Below are 24,427 nucleotides of genomic sequence, written 5' to 3'. Positions count from 1 at the left end.
TCCAGGAGTCCAAATCTCGGGTGTAAGAGGAGGGTTTGTTTTTGAAAAGGAGTAGGCTACTTAAAGTCCTTTGCCAATCATGGAGGTTTTAATTTACTGACTGTAGTTCTAGGATTTTTGCCTGAGAAGTCCTGTGATTTAATTTTGTTCTTATCCTTGGCTTGAAAGTGCCTCAGAGTGTGCATAAAGGTTTTAATTCTGTTTTGAGGAGAGGAAACTCTTGATTGATAATATGGAGGGAAGTGGCTTCTTGCTCTGAAAAGAAATTTCTTTATTTTGATTTTTATATGAGTTATAATCAATTTGGCTATAATGGCAGAAAACCTAAAATAACAGTGGCTTAAATAAGAGAAATTTATTTCTCTCTTGCATAAGAGCAGGTGGTCTGCAGTATATGGTAGCTCCCCTCCTTCTTGGACTCTGGCTTCTCTCATGGCTGAGCCTTTACCCAAGGCTTCTACTGAATGGTCCAAGATGGCTGCTGAAGCTCCACCGGTCAATTTATAATCTAGCCAACATGAGGGATGAAGTAGTAAAGAGGGTACTCCCCTCCTTCCCTGTAAAGACACTTTCCAGAAGTTGCACATCGCTTTCCTGCAAGTATCTCTTTGGCCTGAACTTGTAATGTGACCATATATAGCTGTCTGTGAGTATTGAAAATATATTCTTTATTTGGGGCAGCTGTATAACCTCCTTAATAAAAAAACTATTACTGTGAAAGAAGAAAACATAGATATAGGAGGGAGAACAAATAAGAAAGAGAAAATTCCCCTGAAATCTTACTACCTGGTGTTCTAAGGTGGTGGTAAAGATGATGATAGTGATTATCTTCCCCTTCCCCCAGCTACACTACACTAAACTTTCAGACTGATTTGGATTTTTATGCTTGGTCTAACTGTGTAAAAAGAAATGTATTTTTTTAAGTTAGTTTTACATATTGAGTGAAAAATACTACTTGTAATCTCAAGTCTTTTAGTTTTCTGCCAAAGTCTTTAGTTGCAAGAGGTATAAAGCTTTACTTACTGTTTAAAAATTTCTAGTATCTCTCTCTCTCAATATATATATATTTTCTTTTCTAAATAAGAGGAGAGGAGATAGATAGACTCCCACATGTGTCCTTACCAGGATCTACCAGGCAACCCCATCTGGGGCCATGCTTGCAACTGAAGCTATTTTTAGCACCTGAGGTAGAGGCCACAGAGTCATCCTCGGTTCCAGGGCCATTTGTTTGAACCAATCAAGCCTTGGCTGCAGGAGGGGAAGAGAGAGAGAGAGAGAGAGAGAGAGAGAAGTGGGAGGAGGAGGGGTAGAAAAGCAGATGGTTGCTTCTGTGTGCCCTGACCGAGAATTGAACCCAGAACATTTGCAAGCTAAGACGATATGCTGCCACTGAGCCAATCCGCCTGGGCTAGTATCTATATTTTTAATAAGAGCTTTTGTGATATTGATCTCTTTATCTGGATTGTTTTCTAAAATATTAACTGAGTGCTCTCTCTCTCTCTCTCTCTGTCTTTTTCTTGCTAAAAAAAAAATTATATATATATGTGTTAGCTGAGGAATTAATCTTATTTTAACAGTTCAGAGAATAGCAACAGATTGCTACCAAATGTGGAAACCTTTGAAAATGTAATAAAGTAAAACAAATTCATTGCTTCACATTTGCAGTCTCATTGTAGTGTTCAGATCTGGCTGCTTGTATACTACATACTGTAATTTAAACTTTTTCTTTAATTATCATAGTCAGCTCAGAGAATGTTTGGTTTTGCTTTTGATGAAAGGTATCAAATAGTAGTTTGTGGAACATGTTTTTACTGCAGCAAAGAAGACTAAATATTAGAATGTTAAAGAAACTAACTAAAATTTCATTTTGAAGTTGGTATTGAGAGGATTGACCTAGGTTGTTCAGGTAAAGTGCTAGTATTTTAAACTAAAAGAGACATCAGAGTAGTGTTGGAAGTAAAGATATTCCTTTAAACTAGGTTGGAAGGCGTTGCTTTAACAAAATTACTTGAACACAGGCATCAAAAAGAACATCTTCAGCCTGTTACAGAAACTACTTAGTCCCCTGCTCCCTGCCCCAATAAATTGTGAACACTCTTTAGGAAATTTTAACAATTTTGTTGAAGCATCATGATAAGTAATACTTAAACTGAATTTGAAACAGTTCAGTGTCTTAAAATGCATTCAGAATACTGAAGAGTAAACATGTTTTTTATATATTTTCAGGTCTGTTTTGCTTTTTGTATTGAATTTTTAGAAGGCATTGGCTATGTATTTATCAGAATATTTTATCAGGAATATTTATGCATATTAAAAGCACATAAATAGACATTTTCTAATCAGTTTCACATTGGTCTGACTTTGAATGTAAACATTTTCTATCATACATACATACAATATTATGGTAATAAAATTAGTGCTTAGTTTTTCTGAGTTTAATTTGTTTAGGGATTGAGAAAATTTATATATAAAAATTGAGGGAGATAACTTGCAAAGCTCTTCTACCTTTCTGATTTTGTGATTGATTTTTTTTTTCAAATTTTCTTTTTTTAATTTTTATTTTTTAAATTAAATTTAATGCAGTGACATTGATAAATCAGGGTACATATGTTGAGAGAAAACATCTCCAGATTATTTTGACATTTGATTATGCTGTATACCCCTTATTGTGCCTCAGTTCTTTGTGGTAGAGTCTTTCTAGCATATTATTCTAATTTTAAGTTTTTAATGAAAACAAAATGGTGAGAAATAAGACTGACTTTGTCTTAACTGTGTTCAACATGAAATGTATAATATCTTAATTTTTAGCTTTTTAAAAAAATCTTGGTGTATATTTTTATAGAGAAAATTGAAAGTGAAACAAGTCTAAACTGAGTTCTTATTTTTTTAATATTTTTTAGCTCAACAGCTGGTCATTTCTACAAACATTTAATTACTCATTATACCCAATAACTTTTCCAAGTGAGAATGCAGTGGAGTGGAAAAAGCTCTTTAAACCATGTGCTTCCCAGAGATTGTTCTTGCCAGTAAGTTTTTCCTCCAGTGTTTGTTCCTTTTTGTTGTTTTCTTGCTTTCACACACGAGTTAATGAGTTACCTTTCAGTCATTAAGTAAACACACATATGTATGATTTTCCCTTTGAATATAAGGGGAAAAAATACCTTCTCATAGAACAAAAGCTACAATAAAAACCTCGATTAAAATGAAAAATGTAAGTAATTTCTATTGAAATACTATGTCTTACATTTTAATTTATTCAGTGCTATAAACTGATTTAGCCTTTAGAAGAAATAGAGGTTGTTAGATTTTAATGGAGCTAAGTCTGCTGCCAGCAGAAATGCAGTGGTAGTATCACATTCAGGTTGCAGACTTCATTTATAATTTGGGAAATGAAGTAGATTGCATCATTAAGGAACCATGTTTGTTTTATACCAAGTCAGTTTACCTTTTCTAACTGATACGTTAGCACAAAAATACTAAGGCATGTGAACTCAAAGGAACTGGGAATCATTTATTCAGTGGCTTTGGTGGTCTTCTCTGGCAACAAACCCTGCTTTTTATTATTTTTTAATTTAAAAATGTTTAGAAGCAAGGTTATCGCTTTCATTTGAATTGGTTTCACCCACAGTTTTAAAGTTCACAGTAGTTAAATTAGGACCATTGTAATATTTAAAATAGTTTTGGCCATAGAAATACTGAATTTAAGAAGCTCTCAAGTTTCTGGAAAGTATATTATGGGAAGAAATTTCAGTTACTGGTTATTATTAGGTGGATTAAGGCAATTCTTAGCATATTAAGAATATAGTTCACTGTTTTGGAGTTCATCCCCTCCCATTAATTGCTGTATTAGTGATGTTTTATCTCTTGTAGATCAATCCTGCTGTCCTCATTGTCTTTCCTCTTCGTCTGTAAGAAGATTCTTGGTTCTGGTTGATACCTTGTCACTCTCCCACTCCTTCAAGGGCCGTTGATCCTCAAGAGCAGCTGGTTCTATGCTGCTTCTGCCTCATCATACAGTCATTGATGCTTCCTCTGATACCATTTCTATTTCCAATATTCTACTGAAAATTCTCTTCCGGAATGCCAGTAATAGTCTCCTAAATGTTAGTGTCGACTCTATTCTCAGTCCTCGGACCATTGAAATTTGGCCCCGCTGCGCACATTTTACCCATATTCTTAAACCAGTTCTCCCCTGCTTTCAGACATTGGTTTCTGTTTACCCTCTACTACTCCTGACTATATTTTACCTTTTTATTTCTCTGCCTCACATTAAAAGAAGAAAGAATATAGTTTACTGAATCCATGGTGTAAGATTTAAAGTTGTTATAATTTTGTTAACCAAGTCTGCTTGGCCAGTGTCTTTGTTGCTGTACATAAAAAACTTGGATCCTAAGATCTTTCTCACTTTCCACTTTCATTGTAAGAAGTGCACAATTAAGGGATTAAGATAGGAAAAAAGGCCTGAGAATTTTTAGATTATGTAGGTTTTATATGTTAAATTTTTTTTTATGTTACGTTCATTTAACTAATAATTTGAGTGCCTTTTTTTTGGCCAAGTATCTGAAATAGAGTGCTAGGTATATAGGAATGAATGGAAAGGTAGGTTTATTGTCTGATGTGAGAGACAGATACTAAACAAACAATATGACATTAAACACAAATGTTAATTTTAAAAAAGTGTTGAAAGAAGCATGAGGTTACCACCATTTATATTCCATTCTGTATTATTGACAAGTTAATTAAAATTTTTTTAAAAATTTTCTTTAAGTGAGAGGAGGAGAGATAGACTCCTGTGTGCACTCTGACTGGGATTCACCTGGCAGTCCCCCCTCACCCCCTTCCCGATCTAGAGCAATGCTCAGATTAACTGAGCTGTCCTCAGTTCCTGAGGCTGACGCTTGGACCAACTGAACCACTGGCTGTGAGAGGGGAAAAGAGAGAGAAGGGAAAGGGGTGGGGTAGAGAAGCAGATGGTCGCTTCTCATGTGTGCCCTAACTGGGAATCGAACCCAAGATGTCCACATACTGGGCTGATGCTCTATCCACTGAACCAACCAGCCAGGGTCTTAAGTTTTAAATTACAGTCAACATACTAGTTTCAGGTGTACAACTCCCTGATTAGTCATTTATGTAACTTATAAAATGATCACCCTGATAAATCTAGTACCCTATCCAGCACCATATATAGTTGTTACGGCATTACTGACCATTCCATATGTGTACTCTACATCCCTGTGACTGTTCTGTAACTACCAATTTGTACTTCTAAATCTCTTCACCTTTTTTACCCATTTTCCAACCCTTCTCCCATCTGGCAGCTATCAAAATGTTATCTGTGCCTATGAGTCTGTTTCTGTTCTGCTTATTTGTTTTACTTTTTTAGATTTCATATATACATGAAATCATCTGGCATTTGTATTTCTCTGTCTGACTTATTTCACTCAGTATAATACCCTCTAGGTTTATCCATGTTCTTGCAGATGGCAAGATTTTATTCTTTTTTTATTGCTGGATCATATTCAATTGTATATATGCACCATTTCTTTATCCATTTATCAATTGATGAACCTTTACAAGTTTTGTGGGGGGTTTTTTTTGGCACATGAGAGTGAGAAAGAGGGACAGATAGACAGGAAGAGAGAGAGAGATGAGAAGCATCAACTTGTTATGACACTTTAGTTGTTCATTGATTGCCTTCTCATTTGTGCCTTGACTGGGGCACTCCAGCTGAGCCAGAGATCCCTTGCTCAAGCCAGCGACCTTTGGGCTCAAGCTCATGCTCAAGCCGGCAACCTCGGTGTTTCAAACCTGGGTCCTTAGCATCCCAGGTCAATGCTCTATCCACTGTGCCACTGCCTGGTCAGGCAAGGACCTTTACAAGTTTAATTTTTTATGTTGTGATATAAAAGTTGCCAGATTATTTAATTATATCATCGATTGGTTAAAATCCTAAATGGAATTTGAAATACTAAAAATACGTGAAGCTTGTCAAATTGTCCTATTTCTCTGTTACTTCTGCATCATTTAAATCAGATTTAAGTAAATTGATGCTTACTTTTTCTAAGTGATAAAACTTTTTTTTTAACTGAGTTTCTGTTCCTTTAAAATGGATGGATGAAAAGAACTAATGTAAGTGCTGCCAACTTCTATCCCCAAAAGGAACCATAGAAAAATACTCGTGTAGTTAGTTATTATTTAACCTTATGTCTGAGCTCCAGCTATCAGTGGCTTCAGCAGTGAAGTTGGAGCTTTATGCATTGTCTCTTTAGCCTGCAACAATATAGTAATCTGTAGATGCACATTGTATCATCGTGCAGAAGCAGAATGTTGATCTAAAAACAATCACTCTCATTCTCTTCCCACCAAAACAGAACGGCAGACATACAGACACATACACACATACTCTTTTAATTGGGGGCTTTGAACAGTGAACCATGTCTATTCAGGCACTGTAATCAACCATCAGATTTTTTTTCAGCCTAATAGTAAACCCACTGGTGAGGGGAATTGGGTGACTTCAGACTCCTAGCTGCTCATTAAGGTAATTGCTTAATTTTAGCTATAGGAAAAGGAGAATGAAGATCAAGTTCTTACTATATTTTTTATTTAAAATTTTTTTTTTCCCCATTCATTAGAGAGAGGGAGAGAAGCATCAACTCATTCCATTTAGTTGTACACTCATTGCTTGTTTCTCATATGTGCCCTGACTGGCTGTCAAACCCGTGACCTTGGTGTGCCAGGGCAATGCTTTCTCCACTGAGCCACCACCCACAGCCTCTTCTTAACTAAAAAGGTTTAGGTTAACCTAATTATTGAGTCCTACTTAATGTACTGGGATAGGCAATAAATTTAAAATTGCAAGAGTCATATTATAAAGTTTATGGTTAAGACAAAAACTAAACAGCGTAGCTGATCTGTCTTCTACGATAAGTCTTGCCTTTACTTTTTGCTAAGTGCGTGCACATTTTGTTTGGTTTGTTAGGGTACAGTAAGCACAGAAGTAAGGGCATGGACTTGAGCTACGCGGTCTGGGATTCAATTTTGGCTCTGCTAGTTTACCAGTTGAGACCAAAGTGATGTAAAGGTGCCCACTATTGGTGTTACAGGCCAAGGGAAAAAGTTCAGAAGATCTTCATTTGTATTGGTTTATTTCTGTATCTCAAGAAATTACGATTTGAGATAGAAATTCATCTACGTTAATTTTTTCTTAAATTCAGATTTTCTCCCTAATCTCTGAAGATACTGCTTTTATTTTTTTCTTATTGCTAGAGTTTTTGTTCTGGTTTGTTTTTATAGCTTTTCTCCTCTGAAAGTTAATTTAAAAATTAGCATAGTATCTCTATATATACTGTTGTAAAAAATGACAAATTGAGGGAAAATTACTTTAAAATGTTAATTTGCTAATCTCTTATTTATAATTAATGCTTTATTTATATTTTACGTTAAATTGATAGAATTATAGTTAATGATTCAAATATCTCTCCTTATAGCTAATCCTGAAAGAAGTTGACTCACTATTGTATGTCGACACTGATATCCTTTTTTTGCGGCCTGTTGATGACATTTGGTCTTTACTAGAGAAATTTAATTCCACACAAATTGCTGCAATGGCACCAGAACATGAAGAGCCTCGAATAGGATGGTATAATCGCTTTGCCAGACACCCATACTATGGAAAAACTGGAGTAAACTCGGGTGTTATGTTGATGAACATGACTAGAATGAGAAGGAAGTATTTTAAGGTAAGTCACTAATGCAAGTAGTTGGTTAACATTTATTTTCCCTTCAAATTGTTTGGTGTATGATTTAATTTTGCTTTATTAAAAACTAGATTGAACTATTCAGAATTTTTCCATTTATCTAAAATAATTGAAGAAATGTGTATTCTTACTATTCTGTTGATGAGAGCTTTATAGTGCTCAAACCAGATGGCATTACAGTGAAGTAAGATAATGTGCTATAGCGAGCACCAGCTTCTTAGATTGTTATTCAGGCAGAAGTTGTCATTTCGTAGTTGTGCCGCCATAGAATACTTGAATCTAGACTATGCTACATCTTGGGAAAACACAGACTTGTGGTTCAGAATTTAAGACTGGAGCTTGCTGGCTTGGTTCAAACTGTAGGACCTTGTGTAAGTTCTGAACATCTATGGGGTTTAGTTTTCTCATTTGTGAAATGAGGATGATAAGATAACTGTACCTATGTCATAGGCTTTTTTGAGGATGAAATTAGCTAAAATAGTGGCTAACACATAGTAGATGTACGTATAGAGCATACCACATAGTAAGCACTTAAATCAGGGGTCTCAAACTCAACTCAGCATGTGGGCCGCAGAGCAAGATCACAGCCGTTCGGTGGGCCGCACTAGGTCTACAAAAGGCAACTGTTACACAACACTTTTCTCACTGCAGTTGAAAACAAAAAAAAGTCAGTACAACAAGCACAATCATACATGCAGTTTACTCAGTGTCACAAAACGACCAGAAACTGTAGTTCGCATCACAACTGCTGTTAACTAAGCTAATATCTAGCTAGGATGCTAGAGAAATGAAAAATACAAGTAGGCCCCTAGGCTTACTTAATTTTATTCAAAATATTTTGAACTTCGTGGATTAGTCTGCGGGCCGCACAAAATTGTTTGGCGGGCCGTGAGTTTGAGACCCCTGACTTAAATGTTAGCTAAAAAACAGTGACTTTTGAAACACCTATCCATCTAGACTTACTGTTTATCCCTTTGCATCCAGTTAGGACTGAAGTAAACATTAAGAGGTGTTATGTTCTGCCTGACCAGGTGGTGGCACAGTGGATAGAGCATTGGACTGGGATGCTGAGGACCTAGGTTCGAAACCTCGAGGTCGCCAGCTTGAGCGTGGGCTCATCTGGTTTTAGCAAAAGCTCACCAGCTTGGACCCAAGGTCGCTGGCTCGAGCCAGGATTACTCAGTCTGCTGAAGGCCCACAGTCAAGGCACATATGAGAAAGCAATCAGTGAACAACTAAGCCCACTAAGGTGTCACAATGTGCAATGAGAAACTGATAATTGATGCTTCTCATCTCTCCATTCCTGTCTGTCTGTCCCTATCTGACTCTCTCTCTGTCTCTGTAAAAAAAAGAAAAAAAGAGGTATTATGTCCTATATGATTTGAGTATATATATGTATATATACATATATTTTGTCAGATATTTTTCTTGTGGTTTCTAAATTTGTCATTTATTACTCCTTTCTACGTGTCTGACTTAAATCTGTTCAGTTCTAACCTGATGTATTATAGTTATATATATTAAAAATAGTAAAAATTCTACTTTTTTGTTCTTATCTACTCTTATCTTCTGTAGATCTAATAAATCTGTTTTCTTTTTTCAATAAAGCTTTTTCATTTTCTGAACCTTTCTAAAATCCTTGATTTCATTTTACTTTTATTTCCCACAATTGAATACATTCTTTAATGCAAATTATTGGTGTAGCTTGTGTTCTTGCTTAACAGTGAACATCTTTTTTCAGTTACTCAATTTGTCCATCTATCTTGAGTTTTAAAATTTCATGTACCATAAATTTTACTAAGATGTGAAACTATGAGTTTTCTTCCTTTCCTATGCACAGTAATATTATACCAGAAGATGGTGCTGTAAGATTATCTGCTGAGGAATAATATGACTTCTCAGTAACCCTTCATTTGAAATTCACAGAATTATAAGAACTTTAGTGTTGCAAAGAACCTTAGAGATAACTTAGTGTTGCACCATTGTTTGATTTTTAAAAAATTTCAAAATACAGCTCTGTAGTGCAAATCTATGATTATTTCTAACTGAATTCTTTACTTATTTAAATGCCACTCTTAAATACTTGAACAGTTTCTCCCCTTCCCCTTTTCTTTTTGTCTGTGGTGTGTTTTAAACCAGCCAGAGATGTAGATACGGAAGTTGAAATGATTTCTAAACTTTCAAACTTTAGCTTTCTTCTGTGCATTAATGACTTAATGGAGAAAAAAAATGAGAGGTATGATTGTACATTAATTCAGTAGGAATTATTTGCTTCATACCTACTATCTCTATGTTCCAGACAGCCCTATTCTTCATCAGTGGGAACAGTGCAAATTTGCTTTGTTTTCAAATATTACATTTATGGTTGCTTAGATGCTTCTACAAATTTTATTGAGTTTTTAATTCCTCTTTCATAAGCTTTCCTTGTTTTCCTGTTTGCTTTTCAGGCTATATCTGTAGCAAGCATTGCCTTATTTTTTCCTAATTTTACAATATTTGGCACAGATCTTAAATTTTAGAGGTCTAGTGATGTAACTGAACTGCTTGTAATAACTTTCCAGATTGTTTCTTATGGATCTGTGAATGCTGCCCCATAGTCTTACCTCATGAAAAGCTGTAAGACTGCCCATTTAGGATAATGGCCATGTTTTAAATTTTTATTGCTTTGCTGTTTCCCTGACTGTACCATTTATGGCTGTTCAGTTCTAACCTGATGTATTATAGTTATATATATTAAAAATAGTAAAATTCTACTTTTTTTGTTCTTTATCATAATGATTGATAGTGCTGTAACAATGGGTTAAGCTATTACTTTATACTTTGTGTATTGTACATGCAGTATTGAATTCTTATTAGGATAGTTCTTAGCATTTTTCTATTTATTAGAGAAAAAACAAAGAACATAAGTAAGCTATCTTTTTTAAAGAGATTTTATTTTATTGATTTTTAGAGAGGGAAGAGAGAGAGAGAAGAGGGTTAGCGGGAAGCATCAACTCATAGTTGCTTGTTGTATTTCTGGGCAAGCCAGGGGCTTTGAACTGATGAGCCCAGTGCTCCAGGTTGACACCTTATCTAATGTGCCACCACAGGTCAGGCAAATAAGGCATCTTGAGAATCCTTTCCTTGTGTGTTTGCTGTAGTAACTTGTTCATGTCCTGTCATATTACTACTTTACACAGTAATTTTTGTCTTTTTTTCTACCTACTGAGTGTAGGAAGTATATTTCGTTAATTTTGTATTCAGAATATTTAGCATAGAGTCTGGCATAAAGTGGCAACTTAATAGATAATCTCAAAAGACAGATGAAAGTTTTAGAAACTAGCCTGACCAGGCGGTGGCGCAGTGGATAGAGCATCGGACTGGGACGTGGAGGACCCAGGTTCAAAACTCTTGAGGTTGCTGGCTTGAATGCAGGCTCATCTGGTTTGAGCACGGGCTCACCAGCTTGAGTGTGGGATCATAGACATGACCCCATGGTCGCTGGCTTGAGCCCAAAAGTCATTGGCTTGAAGCCCTGAACCCAAAAATTGCTGGCTTGATCAAGGGGTCACTTGCTCTGCCGTAGCTCCCCCCACCCCCAGGTCAAGGCACATATGAGAAAGCGATCAATGAACAACTAAGAAGCTGCAATGAAGAATTGATGCTTCTTATCTCTCTCTTTTCCTATCTGTCTGTTTATATCAGTTCCTCTCTCTGTCTCTGTCAAAAAAAGAGAAAGTTTTAGAAACCAGGCTGTTAGTTAATTACTGAAAACATTGGAAAAGAGAACTACTATGGAGTAGACACGGTTGTTTTTCATATTTGAAATACGCATGTGACGGAGTACTTGTTTTGGGTTATATATGCTATATCTCATAAGAACAGAATATCAAAGGACATCTTACCAAAAGGGATAGAACTTTTCAGAGATTAATAGACTAACCTTTGGGAATTGATGAGTTTCAGTTTCTAGCATTGTTGGAATATGGTATGAATAGCCACCTGTCAATTTTATATTTATAAGGTAGACTGATAATGAACCTATGTATTTTCAAAATCATATACAATTCTAAAAATGAAACTAATTGATCTTAATATAATGTGCATTTTGGTAGTAGGCTTGCTAAAACTGGGAAATTAGAACTTTATATGGGGGTAGGTTTGCAGTTCATATGGAAAGTAATATAATAATTGATAAATCATAATACAAGAATATAAACTGTGTTTCACATGCTCACAACTATAAACCTACTTTTGCCAACCTGTGTTTTTTTAAATTACAAAACTAAATCATGCTTATAAAAACGTAAATAATTCATTGTATGCAGAGTCATAAAACAAGTTCGAGGAGCATTTGAAATCTTGCTCCCTGGCATATGTCCTCGGTTTGGCTCAAAAAAACTCGTCAATATTATCCCCTCCCACATGAACAGACACTTCTCCCAGGAAGAGATACAAATGGCCAACAGATATATGAAAAGATGCTCAGCTTCATTAGTTATTAGAGAAATGCAAATCAAAACTACAATGAGATACCACCTCACTCCTGTTAGATTAGCTATTATCAACAAGACGGGTAATAGCAAATGTTGGAGAGGCTGTGGAGAAAAAGGAACCCTCATTCACTGTTGGTGGGACTGTAAAGTAGTACAACCATTATGGAGGAAAGTATGGTGGTTCCTCAAAAAACTGCAAATAGAACTACCTTATGACCCAGCAATCCCTCTACTGGGTATATACCCCAAAACCTCAGAAACATTGATACGTGAAGACACATGTAGCCCCATGTTCATTGCAGCACTGTTCACAGTGGCCAAGACATGGAAACAACCAAAAAGCCCTTCAATAGAAGACTGGATAAAGAAGATGTGGCACATATACACTATGGAATACTACTCAGCCATAAGAAATGATGACATCAGATCATTTACAGCAAAATGGTGGGATCTTGATAACATTATAAGGAGTGAAATAAGCAAATCAGAAAAAAACAAGAACTACATGATTCCATACATTGGTGGAACATAAAAATGAGACTAAGAGACATGGACAAGAGTGTGGTGGTTACCAAGGGTGGGGGGGGAGGGAGGACATGGGAGGGAGGGAGGGAGAGAGTTAGGGGGAGGGGGAGGGGCACAGAGAACTAGATAGAGGATGACGGAGGACAATCTGACTTTGGGCGAGGGGTTTGCAACATAATTTGATGACAAAATAACCTAGACATGTTTTCTTTGAATATATGTACCCTGATTTATTAATGTCATCCCATTACCATTAATAAAAATTTATTAAAAAAAAAAAATATTATCCCCTCCCCCAAATAAAAGACAACCAAGTTTCCCCTTAACACTGCTTTCATTTCTTTGCTCAAATGACATAAATTTTGATATGTATCATATTCTTCAGACCCTTTTAAAAATGTAATTTGAAACTGATAACACATGTACATTAGCACTTATTTATAGGGTCCTTTTATATATCTTTACCTTTTTTTTACTTAGTAAATATATAATTGACTGCTTTTTGTCAGTATACATCATCTATCCCATTGTTAATGTGTGTGGAGTATGTAGAGAATGGATGACTTGGTTTTGTTGTTTGTGTGTACTAGTGTGAACATGAAGTCAAATGGCTGGAAGATGTGTCATATATTTCCATTTGTATTTTTCTGACTGCCACTAGTGTAGATAAAAATCTTTTTGTACAATTTTTAGCCACTTCCTTTTCCTCATTTGTAAATGGCTGTTTGTCCATATATCCTTGGACCTTTTCTCTGGTTGAGTGTTTTTCTGATTTTATTGATTTGAACTCCTTTTGTATATAATGCCTTGATATTAAAGTCATTTCTCATTGTTTTTTCATTTGCTGTATTGGATATTCTAGGTTATATCATCAGCAAATAACATTAGTGTTGTTGCTTCTTGTCCAGTATTTTTCTAGTGGGATTTTTATTTTTACGTAGTTATAAAGTGTTTTTCCCCCCTTTAAATTTTCCCCCCATGACTACACTGGACCTTGTAATATATTTCATTGCTAATTCTTTGAATAGATATATTTATGTATATATACAGGGTGTGGCAAAAGTAGGTTTATAGGTATGAGTATACAAAACAATTTATTCTTGTCTTATTGAATTATTTTCCATATGAACAACTGTAAACATCCTTTTGCCCCACACTGCATTTGTTTTTGTATTTGTGTGTGTAAATCTGTATCTGTCTGTCTATATTTACATAGATTGAACCCACTAGAGATTTGAACATGGCATGGTACAGTGGGTCCACCACTCTTGATATTGAATGTGTTGCTGGTCTTTGTCCTTGTGCAATTCATGTTTTTCTTTTTAGATCCTAAGAACATTTTGCTAACCTGCTCAGTAATTTATTTCAGAGACATCCTTTCAATAAAATAATTTCTTACTCTTTCCTTAAAATTAGTTTCAGTCATTTTCCAGACTCTTTTGGGAGGGACTTTTGATTATTTTATAATTACTGTGATGACTGCATTCTGACAAACTTCACTTAAAGGCAATACAATGTATGGAAGATCATATTTAGTTTAAATATGTATATATTATTTCAGGAATTCTAGTTTTTTTTCTCTTCTTTAAAGATAGGTTGTTTATAACCTTACTGAGTTTATTGTGTTCCTAGAATAGCTTTTACAATGATGTTTTTCAAACTTTGGAGAAGGATCTGTTTTGTCAATTTACCATCTGTCATGAGCCAATATTTTTTTTAAATTATGTAAATAAGTTACTAGAAAAATATTGGATTAAATAGACAAGATTATTCTGTTAAGTACCCATAAAAGTTTCTAAATCTTACTCTTAATTTCTGTACTTGGTCTTATAAAAGGCATAAAAAAAAGTTCACTGATTGGTATTCTGCAAGCTGTACTTTGAGGAATACTGGTTTAAGTGTGGAGAGTTTAAGAGAGTCATAGAGGTATGAGAAGCTTACTACTCAACTCTGTCCCTTCATCCGGATTCATATAATCCAGAGCCCCCTTTCAATTCTGTTTCCTTACTTTGTGTTTTAAATTAATGAGCTATGAGGCTGAAAAGGCAACTAATGAAATTCAGTACCCTTTTTATTTTTTCTGAGTGAGGCAGGGAGAGAGGGACAGGAACATCAAGTTGCTCCTGTATGTGTCCTGACCGGGGAATCAAACTGGCAACCTCCATGCTCCAGGACAACACTCCAGAGCTATCTGGCCAGGGTTCAATTTCCATTGAATTTTAGAGAGACAGAGAAGAAAGAGAGGTGGGAGGAGGAAGGGAAGCATTTGTTGTTCCACTGAGTCATGCATCTCCTGGCTGCTTCCTATATGTGCCCTGACTGGGGATTGAACCTGCAACCTTGTTGTTTTGGGACAACACTCTTAACCGATTGAGTCAACTTGTCAGCGAAGTTGCTATTTTTGATACCAATTTTGAATGCTGTCTTTAAAATGCCAATTGTAAGAGATTAGCAATCAGTCTAAGAATAATGGTGATCATGCGAATAATAGTGATAGCTAAGTGGATATGTACCCTGTGTCAGGTACTGTTTCAAGTTCTTTTTTTTTTTTTTTTAAACAGAGACAGAGTCAGAAAGAGGGATAGACAGAAATAGAGAGAGATGAGAAGTATCAGTCATCAGTTTTTCGTTGCAACACCTTAGTTGTTCATTGATTGCTTTCTCATATGTGCCTTGACCGTGGGCCTTCAGCAGACCGAGTAAACCCTTGCTCGAGCCAGCGACCTTGGGTCCACGTTGGTGAGCTTTTGCTCAAACCAGATGAGCCTGCGCTCAAACTGGTGGTCTCAGGGTCTCGAACCTGGGTCTTTCGTATCCCAGTCCAATGCTCTATCCACTGCGCCACTGCCTGGTCAGGCTCAAGTTCTTTTTAAATATATAGTGACAATTATATATTTGTTATTTGTATATAGTTGTTACTATATATTTAATCCTTAAGAACTCTATGACATAGACATAGGCACTGTCTAGGCATATGACATAGGTACTAAAATGCTCTGTATTTTAAGATGAGATCGCAGCCATAGGGCCTAAACTATTGCATACTTCCTTTTTCCATTTATTTCCCAACTTTATTAATATTATCACTTCTACATGCAGCTTCAGGTAACTTCTTTTGTTATCTTACCCACTCCAGCTGGGCAGCCTTACTCGCATTTAGGTTTACATTAGAGCCACTTGATTTTATAACAAGAGAAATTTGTATTTCTTCTTGTTGCTCTGGAATGATTGCTAAGGGGAAAATGGGGAACTGTCATTATGCTACCATCTTGAACCTGGGAGCCTGAGGATCTTTCTAATGTGTTTACCAACAGAATGATATGACTGCTGTTCGACTACAATGGGGAGATATACTTATGCCACTGCTCAAAAAGTACAAACTGAATATCACATGGGGTGATCAAGATCTTTTGAATATCATATTTTTTCATAATCCAGGTAATCATTTATTTCTTTATTTCTTTGTATTTGTAAAATATTGTAGATAATGTTTAGTCAAAATGAAGAAAGCATTTATTTGATTTTGGCTTACATTAAAGACAGAATAAAACTTTCCTTGAGTATTGATTTAGTAGGAAAAGACAAATGCCAAAAGTATTTTTTACTACTTTAAATTTTATTCTGTGAAAGCTGTATTTTTTTTTTTTTTTTTCAGTGAGAGGAGGGGAGATAGTGAGACAGACTCCCATATGTGCCCTGGCTGGGATCCACCTGGCAACCTGGGGTCAGTGCTCCAATCAGCCGACCTGTTTTTAGTGCCTGCCAACTGAGCTACCCTCAGGGCCAGGGGTCAATGCTCAAACCAGTTGAGCCACTGGCCACGGGAGTAGATGAGGGAAAGAAGGCGGGAAGAAGGAGGGGGTGACAAGCAGATATTCACTTCTCTTGTGTGCTCTGACCGGGGATTGAACCTGGGATGTCCATACGCTGAACCTATGAGCTATCTACTGAGCCAACCAGCAAGGGCCAGAGCTGTATTTTTAAAGTTTTTGAAAATGTTAATTCTGTGGAATTAGGGTTATTTGCTTCATTGTCTTGTCTTTCTTCACATAGAAAGCCTTTTTGTTTTTCCGTGTCAATGGAATTATCGACCAGATCATTGTATATATGGAAGCAATTGCCAAGAAGCAGAAGAAGGAGGAATCTCTATTCTTCATGGTAACAGAGGTGTTTATCATGATGATAAGCAACCAGCATTTAGAGCTATTTATGAAGCACTGAGAAATGTAAGCATTTATGTGGAAATAATTGCAAGCCTATAGAAAAACTGCAAGAATAATACAAAGAATTTCCATATTCTTTACTGTTGTACATGGGTATGTTGTCAACATTATACCCCGTTTGCGTTATCATTGGTTCCCTTTCTATGTACATCTTTTTTTCTAAACCATTTTTCCCACATATACCTTTGGCACTCTCCCTTCCCTTTTTGCTCATTTATTTATCTCTACATTATTAGTTTGAAGTCAGTATGTATTTTTTCTGATGATTTATGCATATTCTGTTTTGTTTATGTTGTTCAAAATTTGGCCATTTGGGAGATCCTTTCAGCTACCTCTTGTGCCCTTTGACATACTCCCGTCATTATTTTGAGTCCCTCATTTGTCATAACAAATTATTCCAGTCTCTTCATGATATACATTTCCTACTGTAGCCCTGAAATGAGCTATTTATTTGTCAAAGGAACTCTGGTTCCTTTTGGTGGGCTCCGGATACTAGACATGCTTATTCCTACAAAGGCGTTTTCACTTTTTAACCCTTTCAGTAACAGAGCTTGGAAATATAAATACACACTCATAATCACAATCATGCATCCACACATTGCCTTCACTGCCATTATTACCCCAAGGCCTTTCCTTGCCTTTGCAACTCTGTTTGTATACTGCTCACAAAAATTAGGGGATATTTCAAAATGAATATGAAACAATAGAAAAAGAAGCATTTGATTTTTTTATTATTAAATAAGAGCATCAGAAAAGCAAATAACAAGTCAAAGAAAGTTGATTATGCAAATGAGATGCAAAACCAAATTTTGTTTCATTGGTGAAAATGCACTCACTATTCAAAAGGCTTAAAGTCCTGGAGTATCTGCATGTTCCTGATCCCCTGGTTATTGTGAGCAGTGTATTTTACCTCCTTTTACAGTTAGAATCTTGGCTCCTAATATAAGGCATTTGCTTAATATTATAGTACATCTAAAATAATTTGTTTTTTTGTTTTGTTTTTGTGACAGAGAGAGAGAGAGAGAGGGACAAATAGGGACAGACAGACAGGGAGAGAAATGAGAAGCATCAATTCTTCATTGCAACACTTTAGTTGTTCATTGATTGCTTTCTCATGTGTGTCTTGATTTGGGGGCTACAGCAGAAGCGAGTGACCCCTTGCTCAAGCCAGCGACCTTGGGCTCAAGTTGGTGATCCTTGCTCAAACCAGATGAGCCTGCGCTCAAGCTGGCAACCTCGGGATTTCGAACCTGGGTCCTCTGCATCCCAATCTGATGCTCTATCCACTGTGCCACCACCTGGCCGGGCACATCTGAAATAATTTGAAAAATGCTTTATTCATACCATTATCTTTGCTCCTCTTTTCACAAAAAACCAACCTCTTAAGAAGAGTTCAGGATTGTTTCCAGTTTTTTATTTTCTCCATTGCCCCCCGATGAGACTGTGCACTCCATATTGTGTTTTGAAGTTACTTGGATTAGTTCTTTTATCTTCCCTTTGAGTGAGGTTTTTATTCATTTCAGATACCATTGGGTTCATTTGTTTCAGTATGTTTTTAGTTTTAAGTTTTTCTCCTCTATCTTTGTTGATTTAACTTTAATTTGATGTATGGAATATTATTCAAAACGTCAGACTGTGTAAGGGTTTACTCAAAACTATCACTCCTTCCCCGTCTCCATCATCCCAACCGCTGCACTCCATAAGTTACCAATTTTGTTTTCTGCTTTGTCTTTTTTATATACATGTATGCTTTACAGTTTCTCTTTTCTTAAAAGGTAGCTTACTGTTTATATAATTTTTTCATTTTGCTTTTTTAACTTAAAATATTTTGGGAATGCATGCATTTCATATAGATCTTTTTCATTCCTTTTTTTAAAATAGCTGAATGATACTTTGTTCTGTATATGTGCCAAAGTTTATTCATCTCATCTCTTGTGTTTGAATATTTTGTTAGTTTTCCAACATTTTGAATAATCATAATGCAGCATTGTATCATATAACCATGCCATATGTGTACTTGTATTATTGGGAGATGGAACTTCAGGGTAAATTTCTTGAAGTGGGGTTATTGGATTGAAGATACTGCCTATTTTCCCTGCAAAGGGCTTATTTGCATTCCTGCCCACAGTTTTTCAGGAGGCCTGTTCCCCACCCCCCCTTCCCTTTCAATGGAATGTATTAAGTGGTGCAGCCATTCACTATGAAGGTGTTTTGATCTGGTCTTATCTCCTCCCTGACAATTGTTTTACGTTCTTTTTTTTTTTTTTTTTAAGATTTCATTTGTTTATATTACAGAGAAGGGGTAAAGGGATAGAGTAAGAATTATCAGCTTATAGTTGCTTCATGTTAGTTGTTCACTGGTTGATTTTCATATGAGCCTTGAGTGGGCAAGCCCTGGGTTTTGAACTGGCAACCTCAGTATTCCAGTTTGATGCTTTATCCACTGTGCCACCACAGGCCGGCTGCAAGTTCGTTGTTTACTAGGGATATTAGTCCTTTATCTGTGATTTAGTATACCCATCACCCAAAGTCAAATTGTTCTCTGTCACCTTCAATCTGATTTTCTTTATGCCCTACCCCTCTCCCCACCCCCTTCCTCTCCTCCCTTCCCCTCCCCCTGGTAACCTCTACACTCTTGTCCATGTCCGTGAGTCTCAATTTTGTGTCCCACCTATGTATGGAATTATACAGTTCTTAGTTTTTTTCTGATTTACTTATTTCACTCCATATAATGTTATCAAGGTCCTTCCATGTTGTCGTAAATGATCCTATGTCATCATTTCTTACATCTGAGTAGTATTCCATAGTATATAATATATGTACCACATCTTCTTTATCCAGTCATCTATTGAAGGGCTTTTTGGTTGTTTCCATGTCTTGGCCACTGTGAACAATGCTGCAATGAACATGGGGCTACATGTGTCTTTATGTACCAGTGTTTTTGAGTTTTGGGGGTATATACGCAGTCTAGAAATTGCTGGGTCATATGATAGTTTTATTCTTAATTTTTTGAGGAACCACCATACTTTCTTCCATAATAATTGTACTACTTTACACTCCGACCAACAGTGAATGAGGGTTCCTTTTTCTCCACAGCCTCTCCAACACTTGTTATTACCTGTTTTGTTGATAATAGCTAATCTAACAGGGGTGAGGTGGTAACTCATTGTAGTTTTGATTTGCATTTCTCTAATAGCTAGTGAAAATGAGCATCTTTTCATGTATCTGTTGGCCACTTGATTTGTGTTTCTTCCTGGGAGAAGTGTCTGTTCATGTCCTCTTCCCATTTTTTTATTGGATTGTTTGCTTGTTTGTTGTTGAGTTTTGTGAGTTCTTTGTATATTTTGAATATTAGGCCCTTATCTGAGCTGTTGTTTGAAAATATCATCTTCCGTTTATTTGGCTGTTTGTTTTCTTGCCAGTTTCTTGTGCTGTGCAAAAGGTTCTTAGTCTGATGTAGTCCTATTCATTTATCTTTGCCTTTACTTCCTTTGCCTTTGGAGTTAAATTCATAAAATGTTTGTTATGGACAAGGTCCATAAGTTTAGTACCTATGTTTTCTTCTATGTAATTTATTGTTTCAGGTCTTATATTTAGGTCTTTGATCCATTTTGAATTAATTTTAGTACAAGGGGACAAACTGTAGTTGAGTTTCATTTTTTTGCATGTGGCTCTCCGGTTTTCCCAGCACCATTTATTGAAGAGGCTTTCTTTTCTCCATTGTGTGTTTTTGGCTCCTTTATCAAAGATGATTTGACCATATATATGTGGTTTTATTTCTGGTCTCTCTATTCTTTTCCATTGGTCTGAATGTCTATTTTTCTGCCAACACCATGCTGTTTCGATTATTGTGGCTCTATAATATAATTTGAATTCAGGTATTGTAATGCCCCCAGCTTTGTTCTTTTTCCTTAGGATTACTTTGCTATTCGGAGTTTTTTATAGTTCCATATAAACCTGATGATTTTTTGTTCCATTTCTTTAAAAAATGACATTGGAATTTTGATGGGAATTGCATTAAATTTGTATGTTGCTTTGGGTAGTATGGTCATTTTGACTATTATTTATTCTTCCTAACCAAGAACAAGGAATGTTTTTCCATTGTATGTTCTTTCATTTCCCTTAATGCTTTGTAGTTTTCATTATATAGGTCCTTTACATTTTTTGTTATGTTTATTCCTAGGTATTTTTTTTTGTTGCAACCGTAAAAAGAATTATTTTTTTTTAGTTCATTTTCTGATGTTTCATTGTTGACATATAGGAAGGCAATAATGTATATTAATTTTGTATCCTGCAACCTTACTGTATTGGTTTATTGTTTCTAATAGTCTTTTTGTGGAGTCTTTGGGGTTTTCGATGTACAGAATAATATGTGCAAAAAGTGAAACCTTTACTTCTTTCCCAGTATGAATCGGCCTTTTATTTCTTTCTCTTGACTGACTGCTCTGGCTAGAACTTTCAGCACTACGTCGAATAAGAGTAGAGAGAGTGGCCAGCCTTGTCTTGTTCCTGATTTTAGAGGAAAAGTCTTCAGTTTTTGCTGTTTAGTATGATGTTAGCTGATGATTTGTCGTAAATGACCTTTATTATGTTGAGATATTTTACTTCTATACCCATTTTGTTGAGTAGTTTTAAACATAAAATGATGTTGTATTTTATCGAATGCCTTTTCTGCATCTATTGATAGGATCATATGGTTTTTGTTCTTTGTTTGGTTGATATGGTGTATTATGTTAACTATTTTATGTATGGTGAACCATCTTTGTGATTCCGGGATGAATCCCACTTGATCATGATGAATTATTTTTTAATGTGTTATTATATTTGATTTGCTAGTATTTTGTTTAGGATTTTAACATCTGTATTCATTAGAGATATTGGTCCGTAGTTTTCTTTTTTCATGTTGTCCTTGCCAGGTTTTGGTGTGAGGGTTATATTGGCCTCATAAAATGTGTTTGGATGTATTGCTGCTTCTTTTTTGGAAGACTTTGAGTAGAATAGGAACCAAGTCTTCTTTGAATGTTTGATAGCATTCACTAGTATAGCCGTCTGGCCCCGGACTTCTATTTTTGGGGAGGTATTTGATAGTTGTTTCTATTTCCTCCCTGCTTATGGGTCTGTTTAGGCTTTCTGCTTCATCATGATTCAGTCTAGGAAGATTGTATTATTCTGAGAATTTATCCATTTCTTCTAGATTGTTAAATTTGGTGGCATATAGTTTTTCATAGTATTCTACAATAATTCTTTGTATCCATGATATCTGTGGTGATTTCTCCTCTTTCATTTTGGATTTTGTTTATATGAGTCCTTTCTCTTTTTTCCTTAGTGAATCTTGCCACGGGTTTGTCAATTTTGTTGATCTTTTCAAAGAACCAGTTCCTTGTTTTATTAATTTTTTTCTATAGGTTTTCTGTTCTCTGTTTCATTTATTTCTGCTCTGATTTTTATTATTTCCTTTTTTCTGCTGGTTTTGGGTTGCCTTTGTTCTTCTTTTTCTAGTTTCTTAAGATGTGATTTTAAGTTGTTTACTTGGGCTCTCTCTTGTTTGTTCATATAAGCCTGTAGTGATATGAACTTCCCTCTTATTACTGCTTTTGCTGCATTTCAGAGATACTAATATGTTGTATTGTCATTTTCATTTGTCTATATGTATCTTTGATCTCTGCTTTTATTTCTTCTTTGACCCACTCATTTTTTAGAAGTATATTGTTTAGTTTCCACATTTTTGTGGGTTTGTTTACTTCTTTTTTGCAGTTGAATTCTAGTTTCAAAGCTTTATGGTCAGAGAATATGCTTGGTATAATTTCAGTCTTTCTTGAATTTGTTGATGGTAGTTTTGTGGCCCAACATATGATTAGTTCTTGAGAATGTTCCATGTACATTGGAGAAAAATGTATACTCAGGTGTTTTGGGATGAAATGTCCTGTAGATGTTCTATCATATCCAGTTTTTCTAGTGTTTCATTTAAGGCCCTTATTTCTCTATTGATTTTCTGTTTGGATGAATGATCTAGGGCCGTCAGCAGTGTTTTGAGGTATGATTGTATTTTTGTCGGTTTTTATTTTTAGATCAGATAGATGTGTTATATACTTTGGTGCTCCTTGGTTTGGTTCATATATATTAAGAAGTGTTATGTCTTCTTGATTTAGTGTCCCCTTTATTGTAATGAAATTACCATCTTTGTCTCTGATTATCTTAGCTGCCTTGTAGTCAGCATTGTTAGATATAAGTATGGCTACACCTACTTTTCTTTGGATGTTATTTGCTTGGAGAATCGTTTTCCAACCTTTCACTTTGAATTTGTTTTTATCTTTGTAACTTAGATGTGTTTCTTGAAGGCAGCATACAGTTGGTTTTTCTTTTTTGATCCACTTTGCTACTCTGTGCCTTTCTATTGGTGAGTTCAATCCATTTACATTTAATGTACAGTGGTACTTTGAGATACGAATTTAACTCGTTCTGTAACCGAGCTCATAAGTCAGTCTACTTGGAATACCCTGTTCTCCGTCTTACTTCCTTCAGAATGGATTATATATTCAGCCACCTCTTCACCCAGTCATACCTTTGGTGTGTGTATATTTCAGGTGCTTCTGAGATTTTTTCTCTGTCTTTAGTTGTTGAATTTGTTGAAATTTCAAGGGGAAATATCGGGAGCACCCTCATGGCACCATTTCTCTGATGTCACTCCAGCATTTCTTTTTAAAAGTCATAATTCAGAAACCTTTTCCTAACTACACTCAGGTTATAGAAAAAATCACCTATGTAGTATTTTACTTAATTACATTTAATTCTTAGCTCAGTTTGTAATTTACACTTTTGTATTGGGTGAGGAATGGATCTAATTTGATCTTTTTCCAAATAGCAGTCTTGTTGTCCCTACACCATTTATTTAAAAGTCTACTTTAACCCAAAGTTTGAGATAGTGACTTAATCATATAAAGTTGCATTTGTAATTTCTGATTTTCTGTTTTCTTTCATTGGTCTGTTCATTTTGCACTAATACCACACTAACTTACTTATAAGGGCTTTATGCTGTGTTTTATTGTCTGGTAGGACTACAACAGCCTCTTCATAGCTGCCCTTCTCAGTGTTTTCCTAGATCTTATATATTTATTTTCCCACAATATCAATTCATTTATGTAAAAATCTTGTTGGTATTATTGGGAGTGTTTCAGCTGTATCTGTATAGGGCTGCTGACATTTTGATGGTTTTGAGACAACTTAATAAGATCTGTCTTTCCATTTGTATTTTTCAGGAATGTTTTATAGTTTTCTTTATACAGATTTTGAACATATCTTGAGTTTATGCTTAAGTATTTTATCTTCCTTGTTGCCTTTGTAAATGAGGTTTGCCTATTTAAGCATTTGTTTTATTGGATTTGGGGGGGAAATTATACTTCCTCCCCCCCCTTCCCTGCTCCAGATATCTGTTCTCCTTTTTCTT

The 24,427-nt window shown here is 35.6% G+C and overlaps 1 protein-coding gene across 2 annotated transcripts in view; it reads left to right on the top strand.

Annotated features, from left to right (window-relative positions):
* The window catches only part of GXYLT1 (glucoside xylosyltransferase 1), a 55,071-nt gene that overhangs the window by 19,758 nt on the left and 10,886 nt on the right, over positions 1-24,427 (top strand). For both annotated transcript variants that reach the window (XM_066258124.1, XM_066258123.1), the window contains 4 exons: positions 2,901-3,026; positions 7,491-7,742; positions 16,075-16,198; positions 16,814-16,986. In XM_066258124.1, the coding sequence (XP_066114221.1) occupies positions 2,901-3,026; positions 7,491-7,742; positions 16,075-16,198; positions 16,814-16,986 (675 nt within the window). The remainder of the gene's footprint in view (positions 1-2,900; positions 3,027-7,490; positions 7,743-16,074; positions 16,199-16,813; positions 16,987-24,427) is intronic.

The sequence above is a fragment of the Saccopteryx bilineata genome, chromosome 2 (genome assembly GCF_036850765.1).
Source record: "Saccopteryx bilineata isolate mSacBil1 chromosome 2, mSacBil1_pri_phased_curated, whole genome shotgun sequence".
Lineage (NCBI taxonomy): Eukaryota > Metazoa > Chordata > Mammalia > Chiroptera > Emballonuridae > Saccopteryx > Saccopteryx bilineata.
The sequence above is the reverse complement of the archived record's forward strand: the minus strand, read 5'-3'. Positions and strand labels throughout refer to the sequence as shown.